The sequence below is a fragment of the Phoxinus phoxinus genome (assembly GCF_949152265.1).
Source record: "Phoxinus phoxinus genome assembly, chromosome: 7".
Taxonomy (NCBI): domain Eukaryota; kingdom Metazoa; phylum Chordata; class Actinopteri; order Cypriniformes; family Leuciscidae; genus Phoxinus; species Phoxinus phoxinus.
The window spans coordinates 6,712,714-6,726,142 of record NC_136882.1 but is presented as its reverse complement, the minus strand read 5'-3'; the positions used below and the strand labels follow the sequence as shown (position 1 = coordinate 6,726,142).

Here is a 13,429-nt window from a genome sequence, read left to right as displayed (position 1 = left end):
TTTTAGTGTGTGTTAAATGATATGGTGTAACATATATTTAATTTAGTTAAGTTTATTTAGTCAGCAACTTTTCACTTTTAAACTCTTTCCCCGCCATTACCAGAATTTCAGGTTTCCGTGTTCTCACTGTTATACACTACAGAATCTCCTGCGTATGCACTTTGTGGTCAGTTTTTTGTTCAAAGTGTTGCTTTTTTTATGAAACTCACACTCAAGTGTTGATAAAAAAGAATGCATGACAGCAGAATACATTTTTTGTTGTTGTTTAAAACAAGATGTTTCTTTTGATATATTGGGGGCCATGACATTTTGTGAAAATTATCAAAAATGCTGGCAACATTTTTCAAACCGCTGGCGGAGAAGAGTAAATAATCACAGTTAATAAATATTGGTATATTATAATATATGAGTCTCTTCTGCTCACAAAGGCTGTATTTATTTGATTTTCAGTAAAATTCAGTAAAAACAGTGATAGTGTGAAATATTATTACAATTTTAAATAACTATTTTCTATTGTAATATATTTTAAATTGTAATTTATTACTGTGATGGCAAAAACGATGATTGTGCGGCTTAATATTTTTGTGGAAACCGTGATCCTTTATCCGGGATTCCTTAAGAAAAGAAACTTTTTTTTTTTTTAAATACAAATCTTTTGTAACATTATAAATGTGCTTACTGTCACTTTCGAATGATCAATTGAATGCATCCTTGCTAAATAAAAAATCTTGCTGCCCTCAAACTTTTCAACAGTAAAAGTTAAAATAGGCCTTAAGCATATATAAAATCTAAAATATAATATTGCTCATTTAAATGTGGTTAACTACTATTGATTAATCATATGTAGTGTAGATGACTGTTATATAAAACGGAGATTATCTGGACTATAGTTGGACTAATAGTAAAATATTGATGCTGTCCTTCAGCATAATAAAATATAGCTCAAGTTTAGTAAAAAAAAAAAAAAAAAAAAAATCAGGCCAAAAAGAGCAGAGCACAACCACAAACCACAACACTTTTCTACAGGATATGCTTTTCCCCACTTATCTGGACTTTTATATGGAATATATAATGTGATATATGGTGTGTACTAGGTGTGTGCAACGATTAATCGCGATGAATCACATCCAAAATAAAAGTTTGTGCTTCCGTAATGTATATGTGTGTACTGTATATAATTATTTTGTATATATTAATACACACACGCATGTATATTTTTGAGCATTTTTATAATGTAGATATATATATATATTTATATATAATTTATATTACATATAAATATAAATATTTAACATATAAATAACACATTTTTATTAAATATATACATGCATGTGTGTGTATTGATATATACAAAATAATTATACACAGTACACAGTACACACACATATACATTAAACATTATGTACACATATACATTATGTAAGCACAAACTTTTATTTTGAATACGATTAATCGTGATTAATCGTTGCACACACCTAGATTTTTTGTAGTAAATTGTATTGTCTTGTTATTATTTTTTGTATGTACTTTTCCATAACATCATCCTGGGCAGGGACTGCAGATGCAAATGACCTTTACAGCCAACTCTGGCAAAAACATTCGGAAAACAACAAATACGAGTAAACTAAGAACTGCATTCGGAGGCGGTGTGGTGCACAAGACCAAGCTGGCACTGAGGGATCATATCTTCCTCCCAGAACTCATATTCATGTATGCTGTAACTGAACTCTTCACGCTAGTAGCACATATGGTTGAGACAGAGGTCATCTGATGGTCATCTCAAAACACAGTTGACTGTAGTCGAACACACAGATGCATGCTGGGTAATAGCAATCTCACCCTCTCCTCCAGCTCGTCTCCGGGTGTCTCTTTCCCGTCGGGAATGTCTCTGCAGACGGGCTGCGCTTTCTTCAGCGCCGGCTCGCGGTTCAGGGTGGTGTAGCCCACGTGCTCGTAGATGGGGTTGATGGTCATCTTAGAGATGTACTCGGCCGCTTTGGTCTCGATGTACAGCGTGATCAGACCGTCCGTCACCAGGTCGTGGATCGACTCGAAGCGTTTCTCGCCCACAAAATGCTTCCCATCGTAAAAGAGACGGAAGTTTCGGGTCTGATTCCCAAAGCTGGAAGAGAGAAAGAGGAAATGAGCGTGTGTTGGACTCGAGCGCTGTAACACACAGCTGTGAGAAGATCCAGAGAGAAATGATGAATGAACATGGACACACACACACACACACACACACTGAACAGCTATGGTTGAATCAGCTTCCTGTACGTGTAGTAGTTATGAGGGCGAAGAGCTCATGTGTTGATCAATACAGACCGGATACTCTTCTTACACACACACACACACACACACACACACACACACACACACACACACACACTATCATAGTATTTTAACCTAAAATGTATCTATAGGCTTTTGCAACAAACAACAAACCTGTGCTTTATTGGTTAGTTTGAAATACCTGATCAGCCATATACTGTTAGCATACTGACACATTTAGATAAATATGTAAATAATAAATAAACACATAACAAAAATGACAACTTCAGCTTCTACTATAAAGCACCACTCCAGTGTGTAGTTCATGTTTTACTGGTGAACGTCTGACCTCGACTGAATGAGGAAATGAACATGAGAACATTTTCTGCCAAAGAAGGCGGAGTCTTAGAGCCACACCCACTTATTGCATCATCGCCACGGACCAATGGTAGTTCGAAGCCGTTTACCAGCCGGGAAGTTTACCGGGAAGTTCACTTTGGCAAGCAGTTTTAATCTCCAAACAAACGTGGTTTTGGCCTGATTTTGTTCAAAATGGCGTCACCTTGATTTCGCTTAAAGTAGATCAGGGACTTTTGGATGAACCCTAGGGGTAAAGTTTGGCTGGTTAACAGTCATATCATAAAAAACACTGCATTTTAATGAAATAAATATATCGTAGGTCTGCCGATATTGAAGAAAAATGTTTCATGCGGTTACTCATTAAATTATGCAATATGCAATAAGTGTGTAAAATACATTTTTATTATATTTAAAAACTGAAAATTATATTACCAACATACATGTTTCACATTATTTTTGTGAGAAGAAAGCATCCCTACAACTTCTGAAAGTGAACAGCGGTGTTTTACTTCGTCAGTGTAAACAGGGGGGTCAGGGCTTCAGGTAGACCTATATTAGGTTTATTTAACAACAGAAATGAAATCAAATGTAAAAATAAAACACTGCTTGGCCTTCACTCTGAATTAAACATATACTGATTCTTATTAAAGCTACAAAAGTTATTCAGTCAAGAGCAGCGAGGGATTTTCTCTTTGATGAACATTCAGCACACAAACAGAAGCAGGTTTAATAGGCTGCTGTCACTTTAAAGGAGAACTCCGGTCAATTTTAACATTGAGCTCAATTTTTAGTAAATTTGGAGTGCTGTCAATACAGAGAACAACGACAAAAATCGGTGTTGCCTACACTGTGTTATCCTCTTTTTAAAATTTGCACCCTATTGACTTGAATGGGGCAAGTTTTAAACCTGCTTTTATCCTCTTAACATCCTTGATGTGTCATTACAAGTGCCCAGCCATGTTGAGTGATTCCTTAAGAGTGAACACGAGTGAATCTGACTGCAGTAGATGTGAAAGATATAAATAAAAATGATGTTATTTCAGCCAGCGCAAATACCTGTATTTAGTTCCTGTTTTCGGTGGAAGTCCAAAGTAGTCGATTGTCGAGTTCACGCGCGTGATCATAGTAACTAAACCTATGCGCGTGAACTCGACAATCGACTACTTTGGACTTCGACCGAAAACAGGAACTAAATACAGGTCTGTGCGCTGGCTGATATAACATCATTTTTATTCATATCTTTCACATCTACTGCAGTCAGATTTACTCGTGTTCACTCTGAAGGAATCATTTAACATGGCTGGGCACTTGTAGTGACACATCATGGATGATAAGACTAAGAACTGGTTAAGTTTAAAACTTGCCCCATTCAAGTCAATAGGATGTAAATTTTAAAAATAGGATAACACAGTGTAGGCAACACCGATTTTTGTCGTTGTTCTCTGTATTGACAGCACTCCAAATTTACAAAAAATTGAGCTCAATGTTAAAATTGACCGGAGTTCTCCTTTAAGAGCTGCAAGATACAATATATTGTTACACACTCGCTTTTTTTCTCGACGGTTTACTCCACTAAAGACTAAACTGACTCGCTAGGCTGTGGAAGAGAACTGAGCTCGGGATCAGGCGGTGTCTGAGACGCGGCTTTCTGTGCGTGCGTGCGGGTACTTCGCTTATTTACGTATGTAAAAGTCATGCATCCAGTCTACTTTCTGCTCTCTGTGTCGACCTTAATACATGGACTTTTTGTAATATTTTGGAGTATTATGCGTATTATTTGTATAAAATAAATATGTGTATTTGCGATATTTCGATAATTTCTATGTATTAAGTGCTCTTTTAAACACATTCGGCGCATGATAAGTGTTTTTCAGCATCTAGGTTCACATAAAATGACAATCAAGGTATAAAACGATGACTTCAACCCTCAGAGAAACACATGCATCATTTTAAATGTCAACAGCATAAGAATAAGCATAAGAGATTGCAATAAACTAACCTTCTGGCTTTACAGCTTTATATTGCACAGACACATTAATGCATTGATACATAATGCATTATAATCAGACACACAAAAAAACGACATTAAAAAAAGTCTTAGAAAATGAATATATGTATTTTCGTATTAGTTTAAATATTTGTATCAAACAGTATTTGAAAACTGCAGGTTGACAATCTATTGATTGTAACATGATCAGAGACGGTAATGTTGTTATGAGCCACTGGACAGCTGAGGTTTTATAATGCATGAGCTTCCTGTTTGAGTTCCCACTGAGACACACACACACACACACACACCCAAAATCAGATGCACACAGGCGGATCTGGAAGCACTTACAGATACGCACAACAAGGAGTTTATATCAGAAACACACACAGTCAGAGGTTTGTACGGCTCCTTGCCTCACGCATGGAAACAGACGCACCACACACACAGATACACACACAAACATATGCACAAAGGCTAATGTCATTAAAGCCTGATGGCAACAGAGCTCTTTGATGTTAAAGCTTTTGCGCACAGGACACAACAGATGCTTTCTCTGAGGAATCACATGCCTGAGGAAGAGCGAGCGAGCGAGCGAGCGAGCGAGAGAGAGAGAGAGAGAGAGAGAGAGAGAGAGAGACTGAGAGAGAGAGAGAGAGAGAGAGAGAGAGACTGAGAGAGAGAGAGAGAGAGAGAGAGAGAGCGTGTGTGTGTGTGTGTGTGTGTGTGTTTGGACTGGAAAGCAGCCGCGTGCAGCGTGTAGCAGTGTGTGTCCGTCTGCTCAAGTGAGCAGATTAAAGGGATTATCTCTAGACTTTTGTGTCTAGCGCTGCACGCATGCACACACACACAATTTTTTTCACTATATTTGAGGGGGACATTGCAAAGACTTCCATTGATTTAATATAGACTTGTAGTCAAGACCGCCTAAACCGAGACCAAGACACTACCAAGACCAGAGGGTATCGAGACCAAGTCAAGACCGGAGGAAAAAAAAAAAGACAAGTGTTGAAGCTAAGTAATAACTTGTATGAATTCAAGAACAGCAGCATACTAGGGTTCAGCCGCAGTTTACATTCAATACATATTAGACGGTATTACTTCAACTACACATGCAGAACAATACAGAGACAGACCATGTCATGTGTGTGACTGTGAGCTCACTGTAAATGTTTTTGCAGACTGGGTGAGATCAACTATGTGTAGCAATTGCATGACGGCTGTTACTGCACTATTAGACTCCCTTAACTTTTGTGTACTGTTGAGGACTGACATGACTGGAACTGACTGGTTTATCTGACAAAACATCAAACACCATCTTGCTCCTCCAACAACTGTCTAAGAATGAGAAATATGTAACCAATTGAAATTATACTTAATGTGTAGGTTAGATGAAATCATAACATCAAATTAAAGATACACAATTATAAACTTGGATAAGGCCTAATGTTTAGTCAACACAACGGAGATATGCAGATGATATTTAAGACCATTTATTTAGTTTAACACCATCTTAAATACAATACTGTAATCAAACAACACACTTATACAACCACACACACACACACCGTTGGCGGTGCGCTCAAAATCATCTGTCAGTTGTGCTGTTACCCAAAATCTCCTGAATGAAGTTAAAACCCATCATGTCACTGATATGTGATTTTAAATGAAGTGATCAAAGTGCTCGTTGCTGGCGCTGCGATCATCAGTGGCGAGGATAAAGTGTTTTCTCGTGTGACTCGCGCGCACGCCGCACTGTCTTCACTCGGACGCGTGCTTCAATCCATTGCAGATACTCTATTCGTTCTGGTGAAATCACAAAACATAATGCACACAAACGGTTTGATACAACCACTGATGAACATAATCGGTTTTGATGAGAGAGAAAAAAAACTATACGAGACAAAAAAAAAAATATACGAGTGCGGATAAGAACCCAGAACCTCTGACACAGTTGGCGAAAGTTTTACCACTGGACCATTAAGATATACATTGTTCTAAAAAGGCGAAACAGCTGTCTCACAAAAAATACATGCATGTGATTGGTTGCAATTGAATGGCGCGAGATAATTAATAATGTTGCATTATCGAACGTTGTGTCGTCGTGGATATTGTAGTATTGTATAAATCCCCCGACCACTATGTCGGTCTGAGACAGCGAGACCTAGACAAGACCAAGAGGTCCGAGACCAAGACCAAAGACCGTCAAGGCCATGACAAGAACGAGACCACGTAAAAGTGGTCTTGAGACCGGTCTCGAGACATACATCACTAATTTAATATCAGGTTAATGGCTTAACCCCTAGACCTACCCATTACAGAAACATGCGCAAAATATGTGTTAAAAAAATAAAATAAAAATTTGTTTGTGACGATTTATAAGCCTTTTTAACTAATAATAAGGACTAGTAATATTATGTCCTCACTACTAGTCAGGGTTGTCATGATATTTTACTATATAAATGAGGACATTTGGCCCTCACAAGTATTGCCAAACTTGTACACAAACACACACTTACACACTCACAACAACAACAGAAGTCTTCTAACATCTTTACAGTAAAATTCTCACTAACATTTGCATAACATCCATTGATCATTTTTTATTTATTTTTATTAATCGGATAAAAAATCTAAACATTACAAAAAAATTGTCTTTAGAAATGGGTTATTCACGACTGTAAAGCGACGCAACCGGCTGATGGTTTCCAAGCACAGCGCCCAGACGTGACTCATCCATAATCAAATTCGTTGTTAATAATTTTAGTTATCCATAATAATCAATTTTATCGATTAGTTGTTGAAACCCTAACCTATACCAATCAAGAATGTGATTTTGTAATGCTTTTGAAAGAAGTCTCTTCTGCTCACCAAGGCTGGATTTATTTAATCATAAATCCTAACTGTAATATTGTGAAATATGATTACAATATAAAATAACTGTTTTCTATGTGAATATAGTAAATTGTAATTTATTCCTGTGATTAAAACTGAATTTTCAGCATCATTACTCCAGTCTCCAGTGACACATGATCCTTCAGAAATCAGTATAATATGATGATGAATCTTATCAATGTTGAAAACAGTTTTGCTGCTTCATATTTCTGTCTTTTTTTTTAAGTGTCTTTGATGTGTGTTCTGTAAATAGCTAATACACATCAAGACTGATGATTTAACTACACTGATCACACATCAGCCAGAGCTAAAATAAGACAAACACACATGGGGCAAGACACGGGAGCTAGACTGGAGAAAGAGTGAAGATCTAGGTTCGAGACGGATGGGTCAAAGGTCAAAGTTGAAGGTTGGCGTACCGCAGAGCTAAGGTGTATGTGCCCGGCTGTCTCTGGCTCTCTCGGATCAGATAACTCCCTTCGGCCACACTGAGCAGTTGGTCAGCTTCCTCTCTGGAGATCATCCCGTGATACCTTCACAGCAAACCACAGAGAATATTAATCAAATAGCACATTAGAGCTCAAACCAAATTTGCTTTTAAATAGGCAAAATACACTACTGTTCAAAATTTTATGAATTAATATTTTATTCAGCATGGATGCATTAAATTGATAATAAGTGACAGAAAACTGTTACATCAATTTATTTTCAAATAAATGCTGTTCTATTGAAGTCTCTCAGCCATCTCTCTTTCAACAACCTTTCTTCAAATCTCCCTCTTGCTCTCTATCTCCTCCCTCATCATGAGTGGACACGCCCCTTCTGCTGATTGGCTCACTCTCTCCTCCCCCATCATGAGTGGACACGCCCCTACTGCTGATTGGCTCATTCTCTCTTCTCCCCCATCATGAGTGGACACACCCCACTGCTGATTGGCTCACTCTCTCTCCTCCCCCATCATGAGTGGACACGCCCCTTCTGCTGATTGGCTCATTCTCTCTCCTCCCTCATCATGAGTGGACACACCCCCTTCTGCTGATTGGCTCACTCTCTTCTCCCCCATCATGAGTGGACACACCCCACTGCTGATTGGCTCACTCTCTCCTCCCCCATCATGAGTGGACACGCCCCTACTGCTGATTGGCTCATTCTCTCTTCTCCCCCATCATGAGTGGACACACCCCACTGCTGATTGGCTCACTCTCTCTCCTCCCCCATCTTGAGTGGACACGCCCCTTCTGCTGATTGGCTCATTCTCTCTCCTCCCTCATCATGAGTGGACACACCCCCTTCTGCTGATTGGCTCACTCTCTCTCCTCCCCCATCATGAGTGGACACGCCCCTTCTGCTGATTGGCTCATTCTCTCTCCTCCCTCATCATGAGTGGACACACCCCCTTCTGCTGATTGGCTCACTCTCTCCTCCCTCATCATGAGTGGACACTCCCCTTCTGCTGATTGGCTCATTCTCTCTCCTCCCTCATCATGAGTGGACACACCCCCTTCTGCTGATTGGCTCACTCTCTTCTCCCCCATCATGAGTGGACACACCCCACTGCTGATTGGCTCATTCTCTCTCCTCCCCCATCATGAGTGGACACACCCCTACTGCTGATTGGCTCATTCTCTCCTCCATCATGAGTGGACACACCCCCTTCTGCTGATTGGCTCACTCTCTCCTCCCTCATCATGAGTGGACACGCCCCTACTGCTGATTGGCTCACTCTCTCCTCCATCATGAGTGGACACGCCCCTTCTGCTGATTGGCTCACTCTCTCCTCCCCCATTATGAGTGGACACGCCCCCTACTGCTGATTGGCTCACTCTCTCCTCCCTCATCATGAGTGGACACGCCCCTTCTGCTGATTGGCTCACTCTCTCCTCCCTCATCATGAGTGGACACACCCCCTTCTGCTGATTGGCTCACTCTCTCTCCTCCCCCATCTTGAGTGGACACGCCCTCGAGTGCTGATTGGCTACAAGAGTGTTGTGCTGCTCGTTCTGACCCACTGTCAACAGCATTTCTCAGAAATCGCTTACTGTACCTTTAAATAGGATATCGATAGCATATTCAAGTATGCAACTGTGGATTCCTGTACAGTGGAATCTGAACTGGTTCAGTAATGCGTGTAATGAAACTCACTCTCTTCCGTAGTATTTGGGCCGATTCTCCACCTGCAAAGTCATAAGAGAGATATCATTACTAAAAATGGTCAATTTAATCAAAATACTTCACTATTACTCAGGAACACACATAGACTTGGAGAAGAGTAAGTATTATAAGAGAGTTTATTGAGAGATTTCCATCATTTGAAATATGGTGGTATACAGGGAAGAAGTGTGCATAAACAGGGGCACCTCGCTGCACTACTGGGGTACGTTGACCCCCGTCCAGGGGCAAAAGCCCTCCAGGGGAAAACTTATCCCTGCCGCTTTCACAGAATATGTCAAATACAGCTGATATCATTTTTAATAATTTATGTCTATGGAAAAGGTGCCATGAATCTAAAATACGAAATCCAATATTCAATGTAAATTTATGCATTGTGACTATTTAATTAAATAATTCACAGGAAAATCAAATAAAGAAACTGCAGTCAAAACTTCATCTTATTCTATGAATTATATATAGGCCTTTATTTATATTTAATGGGATGTCATAATAGCAATAGAGTGTGTATTCTGCTCAGATGGCCTGTGGGTTAATTATGAGATCTTCAAAATGTGTGTATAATTCAAGGAACAATTTATGAAAACACCAGCAACATCTTGCCAATTCTGTCCCTGATGTACTGACTTACTCCACGCGTCTCTGAATGACTGTAAACCAGCAATCCCTCATTAACACACAGACATCATTTTAATATCCCACATCCCAAAAATCATACACAAACATTTGACAGAACTGGCCAGTATTCAGACAGCCATGTACTGTAAGAAATGCTGCCAATCTGGATTTTATTCAGATTAATTTAGTAATAAAGAAATGCACATTTAAGACGTATTTGTTTTTAATGAATATATGTTCTTTAAAACATATACAAATGCATTTTTATGCTTATTACTTTGAAATCTATCAGGACACACAGCTTTCCTCATGATCGTAATTTTAATGGAAAAAGACAGTAAAAACGCTACAGTAAAAAAATGTTAATTGATTAACAGTAAATGAGACATTTCATTCAATTTTGCAGTAAAACTGAATGTACAGTTTTTGGAATAAAAACAAAGATAGATAGAAAGTCCTCTTATTTACAGTGCAAAAATGTAAATTGACATTCCCAGATTTTTTTCTTTTTCTTCTGATCATACATCAGGGTTTGTGTTACATCTTATGTTGTTGAACGCATGTTTCTGCAGTATTTTAGTGTCATGTGTGTTTTCTACAAATGTTCGTTGGTGACATTTAACCCTTGATCCAACAACGGCATCTATAATCAGCCAAAACACAAATAAATGAGCACAACACCCTCCCTACTGATGAACCTCGAGCTTCCAGAGACCGAGAGAATCGAAATCACAAAGCATCCTCCCCCTTCCCCCAGTCTCTCTCTCTCTCTCTCTTTAAACGCAGAGCAGAAGAACAAAAAATATATATAAACTTTTAACAATGACATAAGAAAAATAAAAGGTGCTACACAATGTGAAAGTCAGATTACAAGAAAGTTTAACACCCCTGAAATATATACATCCGAGAGGAAGAAAACGAAACCAAACCAGTTCAGCTTTAAAATGTAATGAAAGTCAACATGCAGACAATCAGAAGTGTCAGTCGGGGAATGAAGGAACGTTTCTGGGTAAATGGGATGTGGGATGGAATAACATCGTTTCCTGATGAGAATAAAGGCAGAAGTGTTTTGTATAGCAGGGTTGTGTGTTTATGTGTGTGTGAAGCGGGTTGTAGGTGAGATGACCGACAGGGTAATAAAACCAGCTAATGATGGGAATCAGCAACACTATAGCGATAATCAATCACTGGAAGCCAGTTTAACAGTCAAAGGGCCGGTGTGTGTGTGTGTATGGGTCTGTGTGCCTTTTAGTGTGCGAGTGTGTGCACGCGCGCGTGTGTGTGTGTGTGTGTGCATGATGGTGTGTGTGTGTGTGCAGACTGCTGAGTGTGCTGTATTTTCAGCATGAAGAATGGGAGCGTCTGATTTCTGTCTGGGTTTCTCTCAGCATCTTTAAACACTAATATCAGCAACGACCAGCTGACAATGGAAAAATGAGCCAATTGTTTCATTTCTCACCTCATTTATAATGTTAATTTCATTACATTTGTGTCTTTCCCATTTTAGAAATCAGGAAAAACAGCACATCAAAATTGGCCTCATTTACGTGAATACATTTCCCTGCTCTTAATGTGCACAATTCATCAGTTCACGTTATACTTAATAGATTTTCTTTGGTCCTTAAACGTAAAAACAGTGTTTGCGCTAGTCCTGCAGCTAATGCTACACCACACATTTAGCATTTAGCATGCATGAATCACCACTGACAGCCCAATCTGAGCCAGATGTTGACATGCTGAACTGCTCAAACATCAGTGACAGGCAGTGTGTTAAAGCCCTGAAACGCCAGAAGGAAAACCATGTTTGCATGTACATGATATTTGCTTCTTTTTGCTAAATCGCTGGAATAAAGCATTTTTTTTTTCAGATGTCAGTCAACAAACGCCTCACTGATGACTGAACATAAAGCTGAGGTAGAACTAGAAGAAAGGGCTTTATCAATGAGAAATAACACGTTAGCTTTAAAACGCATTGCAAATGATCTAGGTTTTAAGTGTGCAAGTATTTTTGTGCAAAAGTTACAAACGAATCAAAATCATGCACCATAAATGCCTTAAGGCCGTGTGTCCACCAAAGCGTTTTTTTCACGCGGCTGCCGTGTTTTTAAAATAGTTTTCAATGGGAGCGCCAAATTTTTAAAACGCCATGAGCGTAACTGCGGTGATCCACTTGTCCGTGCGACACTTCTGTCGCGCTGCACTCCACTATATTCCTAAAGGCGGTGATCCACTTGTCCGTGCGACACTTCTGTCGCGCTGCACTCCACTATATTCCTATGGGTGACGTCAAGCGACTTTGACGCGCTCGCACAGCATTCCGGGAAGGCGGCACTTCATTTGAAAAAATGCCGCGCGTCAAAAAGCTGGCCGATGCCCATCTTTATGCAAATGAATTCCGTTGAACGCGAGGCGTCTATCCAATAGAAGCACGCACATGGAGACGGAGGGAAGTCTCTCGCGGGTCCTTTGTTTTTGACTGGCCGCTGGCTCAAAACCACGCCCATAGCGGTAAACTAGAAGAACGCCCATCAACGTTCACATGTGGGGAGGCGTTGCGACACCACACGACATTCGTGTCGGACAAGTGGATCAGTACCGTAAGCGACTTTGACGCGCCCGCAAAGCATTCCGGGAAGGCGGCGCTTCATTTGAGAAAATTCCGCGCGTCAAAAAGCTGGCCGATGCCCATCTCTTTTCGTCTCTCGCGGGTCCTTTGTTCAACATTCGCCGCTGGCTCAAAACCACGCCCTTAGCGGTAAACTTGAGGAACGCCCATCGAAGCGTCGAAGCGTTGTTTACAGGTCGCCGAGAGTTGAAGAATGTTCAACATTGGGTAAAACGCAGCGCTCATCACTGTCACTTTTTACCCAACCGTCCAATCACAGTGGAGGAGGGCCGGGACTAATACCACACCGGCCAACGGATATTCTGTATCATAACAACGAAGCGTCTCAACTGAAAAAAACTGCGCAGCCAAAACGCTCTCAAGCGCACATAGCTCGTCGGTTTCAGCAGAGCGCCTAACGTTTTCAGCTAGCTAAAAACGCTTTGGTGGACACACGGCCTAACTGTATAATCTCCTCTGAGAGAGAATTACACAAGACACACACACAGGGAACGAAGGTCTGGTTC

The 13,429-nt window shown here is 40.1% G+C and overlaps 1 protein-coding gene across 1 annotated transcript in view; it reads right to left on the bottom strand.

Annotated features, from left to right (window-relative positions):
- The window catches only part of chn1 (chimerin 1), a 40,136-nt gene that overhangs the window by 15,061 nt on the left and 11,646 nt on the right, over window positions 1–13,429 (bottom strand). Inside the window, 3 exon segments of the mRNA XM_079619350.1 lie at window positions 1,789–2,122; window positions 7,930–8,043; window positions 9,653–9,684. Of these exon segments, the coding sequence (XP_079475476.1) occupies window positions 1,789–2,122; window positions 7,930–8,043; window positions 9,653–9,684 (480 nt within the window).